Genomic DNA, 19,285 nt, shown 5'->3' with positions numbered 1-19,285 from the left:
GTGGCCAAAGTATTGGAGCTTCAGCTTCAACATCAGTCCGTCCAATGAATATTCAGGACTGATTTCCTTTAGGATTGACTGGTGGATCTCCTTGCAGTCCAAGGGACTCTCAAGAGTCTTCTCCAACATCACAGTTCAAAAGCATCAATTTTTCAAGTGCTCAGCTTTCTTTATAGTCCAACTCTTACATCCGTACATGACTACTGGAAAAACCATAGCTTTGACAAGACGGACCTTAGTTGGCAAAGTAATGTCTCTGCTTTTTAATATGCTGTCTAGGTTGGTCATAGCTTTTCTTCCAAGGAGCAAGTGCTATTTAATTTCATGGCTGCAGTCACTATCTGCAGTGATTTTGGAACCCAAGAAAAGAAAGTCTGTCACTGTTTCCATTGTTTCCCCATCTATTTGCCATGAAGTAATGGGACCAGATGCCATGATCTTAAGTTTTTTGAATGTTGAGTTTTAAGCTAGCTTTTCTGTTCTTCTCTTTCACTTTCATCAAGAGGCTCTTAGTTCCTCTTTGCTTTCTGCCATTAGGGTGGTGTCATCTACATATTTGAGGTTATTGCTATTTTTCCCAGAATTCTTGATTCCAGCTTATGCTTCATCCAGCCTGGCATTTTGCATGATGTACTCTGCTTATAAGTTACATAAGCAGGGTGACAATATACAGCCTTGATGTAGTCCTTTTCCTATCTGGAACCAGTCTGTTGTTCCATGTCCAGTTCTTAACCTGCATACAGATTTCTTAGGAGGCAGGTCAGAATTTCAGAATTCTGGCTCAGGCAGGTCAAAACTCTTTCAGAATTTTCCACAGTTTGTTGTGATCTACAGACTCAAAGGTTTTAGCGTAGCCAATAAAGCAGTAGATAGTTTTCTGGTACTCGCTTTTTTATGATCCAATGGATGTTGGCCATTTGATCTCTGGTTCCTCTGCCTTTTCTAAATCCAGCCGGAACATCTGGAAGTTCACAGTTCACATACATTTGAAGCCTAGCTTGGAGAATTTTGAGCATTACTTTGCTAGGGTGTGAGATGAGTGCAATTGTGTGGTAGTTTGAACATTCTTTTGCATTGCCCTTCTTTGAGATTGGAATGAAAACTGACCTTTTACAGTCCCTGGCCACTGCTTAATTTTCCAAATTTGCTGGCATACTGAGTGCAGCACTTTCATAGCATCATCTTCTGTGATTTGAAATAGCTCAGCTGGAATTCCATCACTTCCACTACCTTTGTTTGTAGTCATGCCTCCTAAGACCCACTTGATTTCGCATTCCACGATGTCTGGCTCTAGGTGAGTGATCACACCATCCTGGTTATCTGGGCTACTATTTTAGGAGATTTATAATTTTTTTTCTCAAAGAGGACGCTTTTTTGCTTGTTTTGTTTATTTGCTTATTAAAAATCACTTTAAGGCCATTGCAGATTACATATAGTTGTAAGAAATACAACAGAGAGGTTTCCTGTACTTTTCACTCAGTCTTGTCCAATGGTGATATCTTGCATTAAAATAGTAGAACATCACTGTCAGGAAATTTCACTGATACAATTCAACCTTGATCAGATTTCACCAGTTTTATATACATTCAGGAATAAAAGGAAACAACTGATAAATACCTAAAACAACCTATATGGGACCCAGATGAATGATGTTGAGTGAAAAAAGCCAATCCTCAACAGTTACATACTATATGATAACATTTATGTAACACGCTTGGGAAGACGAAGTTATAGAGAACTGATCAGTGGTTGCTAGGTATTAAGAGATGGGGTGTGGACGGAGGTGGCTGAGACTATACAAGAGTAGCAGGAGGGATCCTTGCTAGAAAATACAGGTTGACATTCTGAGGTTACAAGTGACCATTTGAAATGGAAATACAGGAACATTTTATTACAGTCCCCTTTCAGAACAGAAAAAAACTGACAAATATATGTAGTTTACTTCTTTTTTCCCTCTAAAGATGAGATTAACATCTTGGAATATCTGCTAGTTTCATATGGAACTACTGGAAAAAGTTCAGATCATTGGAGAAGAATAAAAAGGTATATGAACTCACATCAATTCTAAAAGTTAGAGGCTTTACTGTTTCTTTAATAAATGTACAAAATTAACAAATCTCCCCAAGTATGAAAATGTGAATATTCTTTAGTAATCACATATTGTTGTTCCTTGAAGAGATATATTTCATTTGTTCTTAAAGTTTCCTTTGCTGCTTAATCCATAAAGCAAGATAGCTCAGATGCCAGCTGTTCCAACTGTATCTAAGGTCATGTTCAACTGTCCACAGAGAATCCTGTGCTGATCTAACCTCAGGTTTCAGCCTCAGGACTTCACACCCTCCTCAAATGTTCCACCCAATCTTTGCACAGGTGAGGTCAACTACAACCAGGCTTATCTGAACTTGGAGAAGTTGCCAAATGAACAATTTCCTCTGTTTCTTTAGGGCAAGGACTGGTTTAGACAAGCTAAATATTTTGGCTTTGTACTGCTCACCAATTCATTGCTGCCTCAGGTCATAACAGTATGCTGAAAGAAACTTTAAAAACAACTTGTGTGAGACCAAGTTTTAGAAAGCTCTTGATCAAAAGAAGTTGCTAGAAAAATGGCCCATGCCTGTTAAAAGTTGTTAGAACTTGAAGAAAAAATAACAAGCAGTACACATAATTTCATGGGAAATTGTGTTCATGATTTTAAACGGTGAGGTTGGATTATTCTATAAGGCATGAAAACTCGTAAAATATACTTAGATTTTGGAGAATACTATGAACAGTTCTTTACAAAACAGTATTCTGGTAGCCATCCCTGGTTGAAAAAAAATACAAAGGGGCCTGATTCTTCCAGTAGAAAAGGAGGCTTTCGCAGCTTATTCTTCCATTTTTTATTTCTCTCTTCCCCTGCCCTCCCTTTTCCCCATTCTACCTGTCTTCCTGTCTTCAGCTCTTCAATGCTTTCTTCTTGGGCTACTACACTAAATAAAGCTAAACTCATTTCTATAATTTAAATAGCTATTGTACCTTAGAAAGGGAAGATTCAGCTTTTAGAATCAGGTCTCACAATAATTCAAGCAAAAGTTTTAAGTAAGCATAGGTTATCAAACTGTTTTATTTCCCTTTGGAACTAACTGGAAACCAGAATTGTAAAATAAATTGAAAATCAATCTACTGGTGTTTTAACAATTAGATTACTTATATATTTAAAGGTTGCATATGGTGAAATTATTAGTACTGTACTGGTTTCATGTTAAGATCTTCTAAAGGATACTTAAAAGAGGGGAAGAAACCTTGCCAAATTTCATACAATTCAAATTTCTGGTTTTTAAAAGTTTTTTTAAGAAAAGAGTTAATAAAAATTACATTCTATTTATAATTTTAAAAGACATGCTAATTGTAAAAAAAGAAATCAATCCTTAGAAAAGTGGAGTAGTATTTTCTAAAACACAGAAAGTCTTTCATTAACAGTAAGTCAGAAATCCCCTTAAACAGAATAACATTTCACATACATAAGAGAAGATAAATGGTATACAAGGTCAATTAAATTAAAAAAAATTGAAAGTTTTAGGATTGATTTTGGGTCATATATATTTATTGCAAATGCTTGTTTCTGAAATGAATAGTTGTCTCAGTATGTACACATGTGTTTGTATACACAGACACACATATATAATATTTTTAAAATTGTTTTTGCTAAAACTAGAGAATACACATTAATCTATACTATGAATTAAAACATTTTAATTCTCAATCTCATTTCTCCTGTTTTGTTAATTGCATTATTGCAGACTCTCAATCACCAAATTACAAAGCCTTGATTGCTTTTCCTGATTATTACTGCACATGCTATCCCTGTTAAGTCTGGATGACTTGACCCTCATGGTATCTCTCACACAGATGCCCCTGGTATACTTGATATAACTCTATGCACACTATCCAATTAAATCCTCCTTTGCTTTTTATTTGGGCATGTACCTCTCAAGTTTTAAGGTACATTACAGATCACCCAAGGACTTGTTAAATGCAGATTGTTTCAGCAGGTCTGGGGCAAGACTGAGACTCTGGATTTCTAAGCTTCAGGTGTTTTGACCCTGCTGGTTCTTGACTACTCTTTGAATATCAGGGATGCAGAATTATGGATCTGCCCTGTCCAGTGGGGTAGTCACTGCCTATATTTGGCTATTGAGCCCTTGAGATATAGCTGAGTTGACTGAAGGACTGAACTTTTCATTTAATTTTCATCAGTTTGCATTTAAGTTTAAAAGCTTAATAAGCATAAAATACTTTTCCATTACCCCCAAATTTACTATTTTGGTAGCTATTTACTATTTTATATAGCACTTTTTTCATTGTATCATTTAAGACATTAGTGTTGAATTGTGCCTGTGTCAGGCAAGTGAAACTGTTAAGCTGTATACATAAACAACTAATCTGGTCACTGTCATTTAATTAATTAAAAAAATTTTTTTATACAATAAGTGTTCTTATCTATGTAGATAAGATATACAATAAGTGTTCTTTCTTATGCAGACAGCATGAGTCACAGTAATACTTGTATAAATCATGATGGGTAATTAAATGAAAATACTTATTTTTATTAGACTATAGTTAAATTATTTATACTTAAAGAAGTTGGTATGGAGAAAGTTTTTTTTAAAATGAAGACATACTGAGGAAGAATAAGATGAATTAGCTAGTAATGCAAAAAAAAGAAAACTAGAGGAAAATATTTTGAAAATTTTATGATGAATGCAATTGCAATTTACAAAGCTGTTTGTTGTATAAAGTTTTTTTAACCATATGAAGAGTGAGCAATTGAGAGATTTCTGCAAATGTGTGATGGGCTTGTTAAACAGTTTTCTCTTTAATTTCCCTGGTGGTCCAGTGGTTAAGAATCTGCCAGTCAATGCAGTGATTACAGGTTGGATCCCAGGTATGGGAAGACCCTACATGCCTGAGAGTAACTAAGCCCAGGAGCCACAGCCAGTGAGTCTGCTCTAGAGCCTGCCAGTTGCAGCGACAGAGCCTGGGCACCTTAGAGCCTGTGCTCCACAACAACAGGAGCGACGGCAATGAGAACCCGAGAGGAAGGGACGAGCAGCAGCCCCTGCTCCTGCAACCAGAGGACGCCTGAGCGTTGCAATGAAGACCCAGAGCAGCCAAAAATTAAAATAAATAAATAAATAAATAAATAAAAGATTTCTCCTAACAGTTAAGTAAGAACTAATGAAGTTAGTCAACATGAAATCAGAAGTAAAAGTTCTACATTTGTTAATTTTGACCAGCTTGGTTGGCTTTTTTGCATAAAAGAATAAACCATTTCTAAACCAATATTTTAATTTTGGTCTTGATAGAAGAAATATTTTATAAAAATAAAAGATCTTCAACTATTTCACACAGGTTCACAGAATACAAGACATTTCTAACAATATCAATGATCAAATGATTTAAAATTTGAAAAACTGCAAGTACTTTACTTCAGCTTTGGATGAGCCACATGATAATGAGATAATATTAAATGCATACTTCAGGCAGGTATTGTCTCTTCTTTTTTGGCTGCTCTATACAGCTTGCAGGATCTTCTCAGAACAGGGATCAAACTTGAGTCCCCACAGTGAAAACACAAGTCTTACCCACTGGATCACCAGGGAATTCCCAAGGGAGGTATTATCTTAAAGGACTTCCAAATTTACATAAGGTTGTCAATCTACAGTCTAAAAAATTCAGACTTATGGCACAGACATTTTAACTTTTACATGTATCACATGAGACTTTCAGTTGGATAATGAAAAGTTTGAAAAAAAAATTTTTTTATTGTAATAGAAGGTGCTCCAGCTACGTTGAATCAAAATTTGATTTGTTGGCATTTTCAAAAAACAAACTGTTTTCTTCATTGTTGGAGGCAATCCATGCCATTGCAGGATTTATTTTGAAAATTTCTGTCTCAGTTCTTGAAGCTGACCATATGAATACCACCATGGACACAGTTGTTAACCTTGTTTAATGTATATGTGCAAATTTGATGGCTAGTCACTAGTTTAAAAGAGTGATTTTAAAGATCCTGTGCTCTTTGCTAATGCTACTTGGTTGAGTTGTGAAAGAGCTTAATGAAGACTTACTGTATTTTTACCTTCAGTTGAAGATTTTCTTAAAAGAAATGATTGGTTGCCTAATACTTAACAAATAAAGACAAAAAAATGGAAGTGTGATTTACATTTTATTATCAGTATCACACTGTACATAAATTTGAAGCTCCAAGGAACGAGAAAGCTTATTTGTGAAGCTAGACAAGTGTAAGAATTTATACTATATTGAAAATTTTCAAATGCATAAGTCAGTAAGAATGATTTACCTATTATCTAACACAAATCATTATGTAGATTTTATTACTCATAATATGTAAATTGGGCTCAAAAACCTTAAAAATTTTGACATCTGCTTAGCTGATATTGATAAAGTTACAGTTGTTTTCAGTATATGCAATACTCCTTTGAAACTGATGGTAACCAGAATTAGTGACATACTTAACTTGAAAAGATGTAGTTTTGAAGGGATTTTGCTTTAAAGACTGAATCTTCTAAAAGCATGAAAAAATTTTGCCAGTAGGTACATAAATATTAAAAGAAAAGATTTTTGGCATTCATTTCAGTTACTACAAACTTTTTAACTTTATTTGGAACATTTGGGTATATGAATCTACTTTTCAACTATAAATGCTGTTAAAATCACAGCAGTTATTTCCAATGAAAATCTAGTGCACGCATTAAGATACACTTTAAGTGTAAAGTAACACTGGACTTCAAAAACACAGTATGAGAAAAGAATGTAAAAATGTCTTATGAACTTTTAATACTTTTCATGTTAAAATGACCATATTTTAGATATATTAGACTAAAAATTTATCTAAGACAATTTTACCTGTTTCTTTTCATGCTTTTAAAAAATGTGGTTACTAGAAAACTGACAAGGCATAGTTGGTTTCCAATATATTTCTATTAGAAAGTGCAGGTCTCGACTTTTATAAAAGCCTCTTATCTGATACTCAATTATTCCCAAATCTGCTGTTAGGTTAACTTTCTTAAAGTATAGATAGTCTTCATTCACCATTCTTCATCCATCCATTCACCAGATATTTACAGAATACCTACTCTACGTCAGTGATGGTTCTAAGGTAAATTAGAGAACACGTGAAAGACAGCTGCCCTCCTCAGGAAGCTTACCCTCTAGTTGGTGGATACAGATAAAGGATACAAGTTTAACAAGCAAGTAATACACAAGAAAGGAATCAGAAATGCCAAAACCTTATCCACCCACAGTGAGAGCTGGAGCGTTAGTGGGGTAATGGTGCAAGGAGGTAGAGGGGCTGGAGAACAAGGAGGGTAGGTGGGGGAAAGTAGTCAGGGATGGGGTTACTGAGGAAATGGGGTGTGGAGTTGGGGTAGGATGGCAGACCAGGGAGGGCAGGCTTTGTAGGATTTGGGCTTTCACTCTGAGATGGAAAGTTATACAGGTTCTAACAAGTTTTAAAAGCCTATTTCTGGCTGCTGTGTTCAGATTAGACTGTATGGGGGTGGGGCAAGGGTAAAAGCTGGGTGATCTGGTAGGAAGTTATAGTTTCAACAGACAAGAGATGATGATGGCTTAGACTAGTGATGGAAGTGATAAAAAGTGGCAAAACTGCAGTTTTTAAACAGGAGGGCCAACAAGTTAGATGTAGAGTGTAAAGGAAAGAGGAGTCACATTATAGATGGAACAAGTTGATCTTTCTTGTCAAATACCTTCAATGGCAATCCATTGTCTAAAATCTTAGACTGGTATTCAAGTGCATGCCTGCTTTGGTCCCAACACAAAAACTCCCCGACAGCCCTCAGATGTTATTTCCTAATGCTTTCATCTGTTCATGTTTTCCTTATGTCCCCAAGCCTTTAATAATGACAAGGGGATGATGATGAACTAATACAACTACAAATTATTATTATTATTTTTTAGGAATTTATTATATTCATGGTAGTTTTAGGCTCTTAAAATCTCAAGTCCTATGAACAAATTATAAACAGATGTTAGCATCACATATTAGATACAAAAACATTAAGAGATAATAGTTAAGTTAGCATACAAAGTCAGCTGATTTTGACGCTCAAGGTAAGACTTTTTCTTTCATACCATGATTTTCAGGTTGCACTCTCTGCTTGGAGCGCTCTCCCCTTCACATGTATGGTCTAGTTCATGGGTCACCTTTTCTCTACAAAGTCTCCTTATTCTCTCAGTCAAAATTAGGTTTTATTCCTCTAATGAAATTGCTAAAATAAATAATTTTCACCTATTTCTCTGCACCTAATATTTCTTCTATTATTAATAATAATGACCATAATAGTTAATATTTATTAAATAATTACTATGTGCTATTATATATATATACACACACACACATGCTATCATATTACCTTACTTTATTAACTATGCTTGATATTCCAAAACTTTAAAGTTCTAAGCATTCTGAAGGAAAAAAAAAATTAATTAAATGGAGGAAAAAACCACCTTCTAATTTATTTTATATGTAAAAATTAAGAAAGAATATTTGTAAATGGGATTCCCTGGTGGCTCAGATGACAAAGAATTCACCTGCAAGGTGGGAGAACCCAGGTTTGACCCCTGGGTAGGGAAGATACCCTGGAGAAGGGAATGGCTACCCACTCCAGTGTTCTTGCCTGGAGACTTCCATGGAAAGAGGAGCCTGGCAAACTATAGTCCATGGGATAGCAAAGACTTGGACATGACTGAGCGATCAACACTTCACTTTTCACTTACAAATGTCCACTTGCAGGATCATGGAAAAAGCAAGAGAGTTCCAGAAAAACATCTATTTCTCCTTTATTGACTATGCCAAAGCCTTCGACTGTGTGGATCATAATACTATGGAAAATTCTGAAAGAGATGGGGACACCAGACCACCTGACCTGCCTCCCGAGAAATCTGTATGCAGGTCAGGAAGCAACAGTTAGAACTGGACATGGAACAACAGACTGGTTCCAAATAGGAAAAGGAGTACTTCAAGACTGTATACTGTCACCCTGCTTATTTAACTTCTATGCAGAGTACATCATGAGAAACGCTGGGCTGGAAGAAGCACAAGCTAGAATCAAGATTGCTGGGAGAAATATCAATCACCTCAGATATGCAGATGACACCACCCTTATGGCAGAAAGTGAAGAAGAACTAAAAAGCCTCTTGATGAAAGTGAAAGAGGAGAGTGAAAAAGTTGGCTTAAAGCTCAACATTCAGAAAATGAAGATCATGGCATCTGGTCCCATCACTTCATGGGAAACAGATGGGGAAACAGTGGAAACAGCATCAGACTTTATTTTTGGGGGCTCCAAAATCACTGCAGATGGTGACTGCAGTCATGAAATTAAAAGACGCTTACTCCTTGGAAGAAAAGTTATGACCAACCTAGACAGCATGTTGAAAAGCTGAGACATTACTTTGTCAACAAAGGTCCGTCTAGCTAAGGCTATGGTTTTTCCACTGGTCATGTATGGATGTGAGAGTTGGACTGTGAAGAAAGCTGAGCACTGCAGAACTGATGCTTTTGAAAGACTCTTGAGAGTCCCTTAGACTGCAAGGAGATCCAAACAGTCCATTCTGAAGGAGATCAGCCCTGGGATTTCTTTGGAAGGAATGATGCTAAAGCTGAAACTCCAGTACTTTGGCCACCTCATGCGAAGAGTTGACTCATTGGAAAAGACTCTGATGCTGAGAGGGATTGGAGGCAGGAGAAGGGGACGACCGAGGATGAGATGGCTGGATGGCATCACTGACTTGATGGACATGAGTCTGAGTGATCTCTGGGAGTTGGTGATGGACGGGGAGGCCTGACATGCTGCAATTCATGGGGTTGCAAAGAGTCGGACATGACTGAGCGACTGAACTGAACTGAACTGCAGGATGCAAAGATACACTAAAATGTAAAAAGGCCTGGCCGTATAAACTGATGCAGATATAGCACCAAACTACAAAAAAGCTTAATAAAATGGAGGTCTAAAAGTTTTTGGTCAAAAAATAGAGGACTTTTACAGACTTTGTATTTGGAAATAACTTCAAGTGTACACAAGACCTGCAAGAGTAGGAACAGTACAAAGAACATCTTTACATTCTTTGCCCAGATTTACCTAATTCGAGTCACTTTTTTGCCAATATGTTAATGAGTGAGAAATTTGAGGTTGCTGCTATCAAGATTTTGCAGACTCTCAATCTCTCACATATATACATTTGTATATACACACATATGTAAATATGTACACACATATTCTAACTATTCAAGGGTTCTTTATCCCTACTCAGTATTTCTTAAGTAAAAGGATTTCTCTTACACAACCATAGTACAGCTATCAGATTTAAGAAATTCAACACTGAGCCAATACTATTATCTAATCTGTCATCCGTATTCCAATTTTGTCAACTGACTCAATAACATCCTTTGTAGTGTTTTCCTCATTCCAGTGCAGGATCGAGTCTAGGGTCAGGTGTTTTATTTAGTTTCATGTCTCTTTACCCTCTTTTAATCTGGAACCTCCCCCCACCCTTCTTCCCTCCCGTCATCCTTTCTTCATTTTTCTTTCTTCCGTCTCTCTCTCTCTCTCTCTCCCCTTCCCTCCCTCCCTCTTTACCTTGTCCTTTCCTTTCTTTCTTTGGTTCTTCTTTCTTTTCATTCTTTCATTTTTTAAGGCATTCATATTTCTCAAGAATATAACACCTATACACATACAGACACATACACATACAGACACATACACACACAGACACATACACCTTTAAAAATAAATAAAACTGTTCTCATTTGGGGCTTGACTGATACTTCCTCATGGCCAGGTTCAGGTTTATACACTCTCAGCTGTAATACTACATAAGTGATGCTGTGTCCTCTCAAGGTTTCACACTTGAAGTCACACATATCCATCTGTTCTTCAGTGGTGATATCCATTTTTTGTACCAGTTTAGGAGTTGTCTGATTTTACTACCATATAATTACTATTTTCCTCTTGCAATTAATAAGCAGTTTATAGACAGCCACTTTACAGCCATATAAATATGTGAATATTCTGCTTGTCATAAAACAATTCCCCCTAGATTAAGCATTTTATGATTCTAGTCTGATCCAGTCATTACTGAAACATGCAAAATGCTGACTTCCCAAATCCAGCAGCTACTCTGATAACTGCTGTTACCAGTCAGCACTCAACAGTCTTTAATGAGCAAGAGCTCTCAGCTCTCTCCATTAATTAATTCACTTCTTTACTAATGGTATGGACTCATGAATCACTTTTTTTCAATGGTTTGTTAGTTCATTACTATATTTAATTATTTTGGTGCTCAACTACTTTCAGACTGGTCAGTGGAGGGTGCATCAAGCTAGTTCCTTATGACACGCTCCCATCACTTTGGTGATTTTCTTATTTTCTGGCATAAGACATTTCAAGCTCATTTTGTACTTACCCACCCTCAGTCTTGAAATCAGTTATTTCTCCAAGAAGCCTGGATTCTTATTAGTGGGGAATAGTTTCTAGGCACTTAGATATGCTAGGTGCTCACTGCTAGTGGGATATGTGATTCTTGGCTCTTCCAGCTGTTAGAGCTTGGAATATATATGCATACCTATACATATATATGGGCACATATATATTCATATTCACATAGATACATATATTTTAGAAATAATGCATTCACAATGATACTTTCAAATATAGTCCATTCAAAGGATTCTTTCTTGACTTCCTAAATTCTACTTTGTATGTCTTTTTTTTTTCACTGAGATTCTGGCTCTCAACAACAATCAAAACATTTTGATTTTGTAATATATTACATCTTGGGCTTCCCAGGTGGTGCTAGTGGTAAAGAACTGGCCTGCCAATGCAGGAGACATAAGTCATGGGTTTGATCCCTGGATTGGAAAGATTTCCTGGAGGAGAGCAGGGCAACCCACTCCAGTATTCTTGCCTGCAGAACCCCAAGGACAGAGGAGCCCAGTGAATTACAGTCCATGGGGGTCGCAAAGAGTCAGACTCTAAAGAGACTGAGTATGCATGCATTATTACATCTTAAAATTGTTTAAATTGTTTCAGAATGCCTTTGGCCATACCTCAGAAACAAGACAACAACACATGCTATTCAATTTTTCTCAGACTATAAAATGTTTGGGATTTGTTTTCAATTCTTTTCTAACTCTATTGCAACCTGTCAAACACTGAACATAAATACCATGTTGGTAAATTACTTGAACTGATTCTTTAATTTTTCTTCAGTATGGTTATTTATTTTTTTTAAATAAAGGATAATACTATACATACTTTTTTTTTTTTTTTTTTTTACTTTGACAGGATCTCCTGGAAATTACTCTGTGCTACTGAGTTAAGATTTCTTTCAGTAGCAGAGTGCTCCACTGCATGTATGGACCGTAGTTCATTCAATCATCGATACTGAAGATTAAGGCAGTTTCTAATATTTTCTAATTACATATAATACCACAAAAAAATACTGTGCCTAGGTATTTCCATATTATTAGAGGTATGTCTTTGGGGTAAATTCCTAGAAGTGAGGTTGCCAGGCTGAATGGTAAATGTACACATCAATTTATTAGAAATGCCAAAATCTCCTTCACAGCTATGTGCTGTTTTGCACTACTGCTAGCATGTATGAAAACGCCTGTTTCAAAACAGCCTCATCAACAATGCACTGTCAAGCATTTGAATTTTTGTTAATGGAAGAAAAATTGTATTGGCATATTTTTTAAAAGTAGCTTTGTTGAGGTAGAATTTATATAAAGCAAAATTTACTCATCTTAGATACACAGCTTGATAGCAACCTACATAGCATATTCAAAAGCAGAGACATTACTTTGCCGACTAAGGTCCATCTAGTCAAGGATATGGTTTTTCCAGTAGTCATGTATGGATGTGAGAGTTGGACTGTGAAGAAGGCTGAGCGCCAAAGAATTGGTGCTTTTGAACTGTGGTGTTGGAGAAGACTCTTGAGAGTCCCTTGGACTGCAAGGAGATCCAAACAGTCCATTCTGAAGGAGATCAACTCTGGGATTACTTTGGAAGAAATGATACTAAAGCTGAAACTCCAGTACTTTGGCCACCTCATGCGAAGAGTTGACTCATTGGAAAAGACTTTGATGCTGGGAGGGATTGGGGGCAGGAGGAAAAGGGGACGACCGAGGATGAGATGGCTGGATGGCATCACTGACTCGATGGACGTGAGTCTGAGTGATCTCCGGGAGTTGGTGATGGACAGGGAGGCCTGGTGTGCTGCGATTCATAGGGTCACAAAGAGTCGGACACAACTGAGCGACTGAACTGAACTGAGCTGAACCTTGCTTAACCCAACATTACAAAAGTTTCTTTTGAATTTAAATTTTAGTTTATGTTTAGATCTATAATCCATTCGGAGTTAGTGAGGAGAAGGGGACGACAGAGGATGAGATGGCTGGATGGCATCATGGACTCGATGGACATGAGTCTGAGTGAACTCCGGGAGTTGGTGATGGACAGGGAGGCCTGGCGTGCTGCAATTCATGGGGTCGCAGAGTCGGACACGACTGAGAGACTGAACTGAACTTTGAATATGATATGATGTAGGGGTTGAGATTAGATTTTTCTCACACAAATATTCCCTTGTTCTAGCATCATGTATTGTAATAAGCAGTGAAAATAAAGTCACTCAGTCAAGTCCGACTAGAGTGACACCATGGACTGTACAGTCCATGGAATTCTCCAGGCCAGAATACTAGAGTGGGTAGCTGTTCTCTTCTCCAGGGATCTTCCCAACCCAGGGATTGAACCCAGGTCTCCCACAGTGCAGGTGGATTCTTTACTGACTGAGCCACCAGGGAAGCCCTGATGATAAGCAGCGCTTCCTCATTAAAGTGTCTGTGAACATTTTCAAACATCAAGTGACCCTAAGTGGGGGTCAGTTTCCACTGGTATTAAATTGTTGCTAGCTCCAAGCTTGGAGAAGGCAATGGCACCCCACTCTAGTACTCTTGCCTGGAAAATCCCATGGATGGAGCTGCCTGGAAGGCTGCAGTCCATGGGGTCGCTGAGGGTCAGACACGACTGAGCAACTTCACTTTCATGGACTGGAGAAGGGAACGGCAACCCACTTCAGTGTTCTTGCCTGGAGAATCCCAGGGATGGGGTCGCACAGAGTCGGACACGACTGAAGCAACTTAGCAGCAGCAGCTCCAAGCTTAAAACCGGGATCAAGAAACCTAGTTCACATAGTTCCCTTCTTTGCAGAGGAGCAGGTGTCTATGTTCATGTTCCAATTCCTTTGGTAATTCCTTAAAATCTGTGTAACAAAACCAGTTTTAGAGCTGTTTTCTGTTAGAGAACATTCTCTGTATCTTGCTCAGTACTAGAAGCTGGAAGTCCTATCTCAACATAGATTTAATTGACATTTCTCTTGTGGGAAAGACTGAAAATCTTTTTATATGTTTCATATGACCGTTAATAACTTTTTCAGTGAATGGTCTGTTCATGTCTCTTACCCATTTTTCTATGTAATTTTTGGTTTCATCTAGACTACTAAAACTTCTCCTTATAATTTGTGTATGTGGTCCAGCAACTGAGTTCTGCATATTAATTTTATTTCTTGCTAGCTTGTGAATTTCCCAACGAGTTATTTTTATCATTGATCCTGTAGGATTTTCAAGATTTCTATTATGTCACTGTTCTACTTATTCTTTTCCAGTTCATATGTCCCTGGTTGTTTTTTCAGTCTGCAGCTTTTTAACTGCATTCTTTCGTTTTGTGATACTTTTGTCAGGTTTAGACATCAAATGTTATACTTCCTCCCAGGAAAGAATTTGGAATTTTTCTTTGTTTCTTTCTCTTTCTGCTTTTTTTAAATACCTGAACCTATTTATGTAGTTCTGGGATTAATTGCCAAAGTTTTGGTTAAATTCCCCTGTGAAACTATTTTGGCCTGGTCCTTTCCTGTAGGGTGGCTTCTTGGTAACTTTATTTCTTCTATGGTTAAGCTTCTACCTCTACTGAGGCCAGTTTTGGTAAACTATATTTCCCTAAGAAAACCCATTTAAGTTATCCCATTTATATCAGATTACTGTTGTGTTCAGTCTCAATTCTGTCATACTGGCTTCTGTTGAAATTGTTGTATATATTTACTGCATTTTGACATTTTTCCTTTTTTAAAAAAAGGATTTCTTTTGGTAACTGGAAGATCCATATTTTCATTCTACAAAATCCCGAAATTTGCTCAGTCTTTACCTAATCTTTTTATTGTCTGCTGTCAGTTTGAAGTGATATTCACTGACTATTATACTTACACTACAGAATGATCTTATTCTGTTTTCCCCTTTTTTTCTCCCTCATCCTCTCATTAAAAACAAAAAATTGCAAAACTGCATCCTTCTTTTGGGGCTTGGCTATACAGTAACATATAGGAAATGCTCATTGTTTGGAAATTCTTGCCAAAGTTATCCCAGACATTTTTTGGCTGGGGAAAACTGACCTCTCCCAGATTCTTCAGGAATACTGCGTGCATATATTATTCCCTGAATATTGGCACATTTGTAACTGTTGACTTGATATCTAAAAGTCAACTTGGTGGGATACAACATTCTTGATTTACACATTCTTTTCTTTAGTTTCATGAAGATATCGCCCCACAAATGCCTTTCTTTTGTATGCTGCGTCAGGAAGGCTGATGTTGGTCTCACTCTATCACCTTTGTACATTATCTGACCCTCTCATTTGGAGGAACCATGTATTTCTCCTCTGTATTTAAAGCCTGCCAGGATGTACCCTAAACTGACCTTTCCCTACCACCCAATAATAGTTCCAGGTCATCTTTTACACCTGAAAGTTTTCTTGGATTATAGTTCAAAATATTAGTGCTGTTCAGTTGTTTTGATTTACTTCCTCATGAAAATCCTTTACTTATTTCATTCTTATTTTTCTGGTTTTCTTTGATGCCTTTTCATTTGATTATATTCTTCCTTGGGAAACCTGTAATATAGTTTCCATTTCTAGCATCATTTTGTCTTTTTCTTCTCTTTCTTTCCTAGGTTTTATCAACTCTCATTTCATTTATCCCTGTTTTTTGTCATTTTCTAAGTCTTTGTTTTTAATTCCTTATTTTGAGTTATTCTGTGTTACACTTTTAAGGTTGAATTGTTTTGAGGTATTTTCATCAGGAAAAAAGCTTTAATTCATATTGTCTGATATTTACAGTTGTTTTGTAATGACAGGGACAGATTCCCGGCCCCCCCCCCCCCCAAATTCCTTTTTCTTTAACAGGAAGAGTTCTTAGTTCAACAGCACCCTCTTCTGTGCAATTTCTTTTTATGGATCACGTTGTTGATGGTCATGATGGAGGGTAGATAGAGGAGGCTTGGTATGTCTTGTTTCTCTTTCATTTCTGCAAGACCCTTAATTTCCCCCTCTTATTTCCTTTTCTCTCGTTATTTCTTAACCTCCAAGGGATACCACCCCTTCTCTATTTATTTGATTCTTTTCTCCAAACAATGATTCTAGAATGCTGCTGCTTCTGGTTGCACATACTTCCTCAAGTTCTGAGAACCACCAAATCCTGGTCACTGTTTAGTATTTTGTCATTAATAGTTAAATTTTTCTCTTTTTGGAGGTGATCTTACTTGCAGTACTTTGCTGTACTCTGTTCTCCCTACTCTTTTCAGAGTTTTTAAGCCTCCCCTGCTCTCAAGTTTCAGTGGCAGGCAAGTTGCAACAGTTTGTTGGAATTTTAAACTCTGTTTATATGGGCCTTGAAGGTTCTGGTGCTCTCTATCCAATAGCCATATTTAAGGTGTAGGTCCTGGGAATTCTCTGGCAGTCCAGGGGTTAGGACTCAGTGCTTTTACTGCCATGGGCCCAGTTTCAATTCCCAGTCAAGGAACTAAGATCCCAGAAGCCATGCATGATATAGCCAAAAAAAAAAAAAAGGTGTGGGTTCCTGTATGGTTTTATGTGCTCTGTAAATTTTATGTTTTCTGGGAGGATAATATTGGGGAGATTCAAAATCAGGTAACTGCCACTGATCTATAGCAATGTCCTCTTAACTTTCTACTCTTATTAACCTTTTATTTGTTACTTGTATTTCTATTTCATAATATCATTGCATTTGTTTTGCTGTAAGTTACTTAAGATTCTTTGGAGAATGATAAAGCGTGAAAATAAATTTTTACTTTTTATTACTAAAAAAAGTTTAAAAATGCTCTGCCTTGGAAGTTTTTTTTTCCCCCCTTGATTTGCTTTTACTTTTAATAAAATGAATATGAGTAACAGAAGAAAAGAAAAAGGAAAAATAGAAGAGAAAGAAAAAAGCGTAGAAAAGCAATGAGACTGATTGTTTCAGTCCATAGATACCCAACTCTGAAAGCAGCAGTACACTATGCTATACTTATATATCTGTAGGCTCTCAGATATTATACACAGCAATGCATTGCAATTATACCTCATTTGTCTACACACACACATCCACAAGACACATATAAACAATATATGCACTTACTTGTTTCACGTTCTGGAGTTCTTCTGTCAATTGCTTCCTCTGCCTTTCCGATTCAAATAATTTTTCCTATATTAAAAAGCCACTTAATTAACAACTTGTTAAGAAGGTATCAATGAGCATGATTTTCAGGGCTTTGTTTCAAGGCTTACAAATTCCTCAAACATCCAGTTTCTAGAATCTGGAAATGTATCAATTTTCTGCCTTATACATGCCATTTAAAAGTCATTAGCTCTTTACAGTATAATTGGGATGTAAACATATTTTCTGTTACTATAATTAGTCACATTTTTTTTCCTGTGCCAGGGGCTGTGGGATCTTCATTTCCTGACCAGAAACTGAATTCAGGCTATGGCAGTGAAAGCCTGGACTCCTAACTACTAGGCCACCAGGAAACTCCTTACTAGCCACTTTTTAAAAAACCTAAAAATCTGAGGTCCAAAATAAGTCAATCAGGATCAAAATGTATAAATGTCAACTAAATGCTAGGTAATAGCTATCACTGTCAAAGAGTTTGCAAATTGAGGAGCATGACTATTATAACTTAGAAGTCCCTCTTACCGTACATACGAAAGAGGACTATGAAACAGAGTTGACCATAATGTTCCCAATTTAGCTAATTTTTGTAAGATTATCCATAAAAATGAACATATAACTAGTGTAATCAAAATATGAAATAATAAATACTTAATATTTAATAAATATTAATATATATTTAATAAATATTAAAATCTTTGAACTTAAAATTAAGGATATTGAGAATAACACCCTAAAATATTCAATTTTGTTATGTCATAAATAAATCCACATTTTATTGATCAAATCAGAGATACTATAAGTACTTTAAGAGCCATTTTACTTATAAACCTGAGCAGAGGAATTGCTAGATTATAATGAGTGGTAAACATTCACAGCAACATTGGAACGTTTATAAGAAGCGATCTACTTTCTGCTATACTTGAGCTCATTCTTGTCTAAAAGATGAAATGAAGGTACTTGAAGATGAATATAATATAGCAATCTAACGAATCTGTCACAGAACAGGAGCCAAGAAACTTCTGGCTCCTGGGCTTTTATGCTCTGGTAAGTCACCTTCACTCTTTGTGTCCTAGTTTTTTGCATCTGTAAATGGAAAATATATCTATTTTCATTCAACTTTGCAAAGCAGTAGCAATGTGAACTCTGCAGAAAGGTTTTAAGTTAAATAAAGCCCATGGAACCTTTAAAAATCATTCTTGCAGAATAAAAATTAGCCATTGGCATCAAATTTTCTTGGTTCCATTTTTATTTGTAACTCAAATCAGACATGATAAACAGAGATCACAGGATAATGGGAAGTGATGACATCTACACATTCTGTGAAATCCATATAACAACCTCGGCTTTTTGTGTAGATGTGCGTATAATACAAGCAGAAAAACTCAAAGTACAAAGATTATCTCAAGCAAAACATTTATTGCTGTATAGTTTTTTTCTGTATTTAAGCAACTGGCTCTCAGCTAATAGACAGGTTTTCAGGTGAAGGAAATTATATAGAATATGTTTTACCAAATGTGATTTCAGGTTTTGTCACAGTAGGATAAATTCAGTCACATCTCGTAAGTTTTAAATACAAATCCTGATTTACTCAATAGTTCCTCGAGAAAGCTTTGCTTAAATGTTAAATTAATATATATTTAAATTAAAATTCTAATTATTGCCACTGATACTCCAGTAAAAAACAAAAATATATCACTAAGTTTAACAA

The 19,285-nt window shown here is 36.5% G+C and overlaps 1 protein-coding gene across 9 annotated transcripts in view; it reads right to left on the bottom strand.

The window, feature by feature from the left end:
• STXBP4 (syntaxin binding protein 4) overlaps positions 1 to 19,285 on the bottom strand; it is a 231,357-nt gene that overhangs the window by 101,152 nt on the left and 110,920 nt on the right. For all 9 annotated transcript variants that reach the window (XM_042255232.2, XM_060395091.1, XM_042255231.2 and 6 more), the window contains one exon: positions 17,542 to 17,607. In XM_042255232.2, coding sequence (XP_042111166.1) covers positions 17,542 to 17,607 — 66 coding nt within the window. The remainder of the gene's footprint in view (positions 1 to 17,541; positions 17,608 to 19,285) is intronic.

Source organism: Ovis aries, chromosome 11 (assembly GCF_016772045.2).
Source record: "Ovis aries strain OAR_USU_Benz2616 breed Rambouillet chromosome 11, ARS-UI_Ramb_v3.0, whole genome shotgun sequence".
Lineage (NCBI taxonomy): Eukaryota > Metazoa > Chordata > Mammalia > Artiodactyla > Bovidae > Ovis > Ovis aries.
The sequence above is the reverse complement of the archived record's forward strand: the minus strand, read 5'-3'. Positions and strand labels throughout refer to the sequence as shown.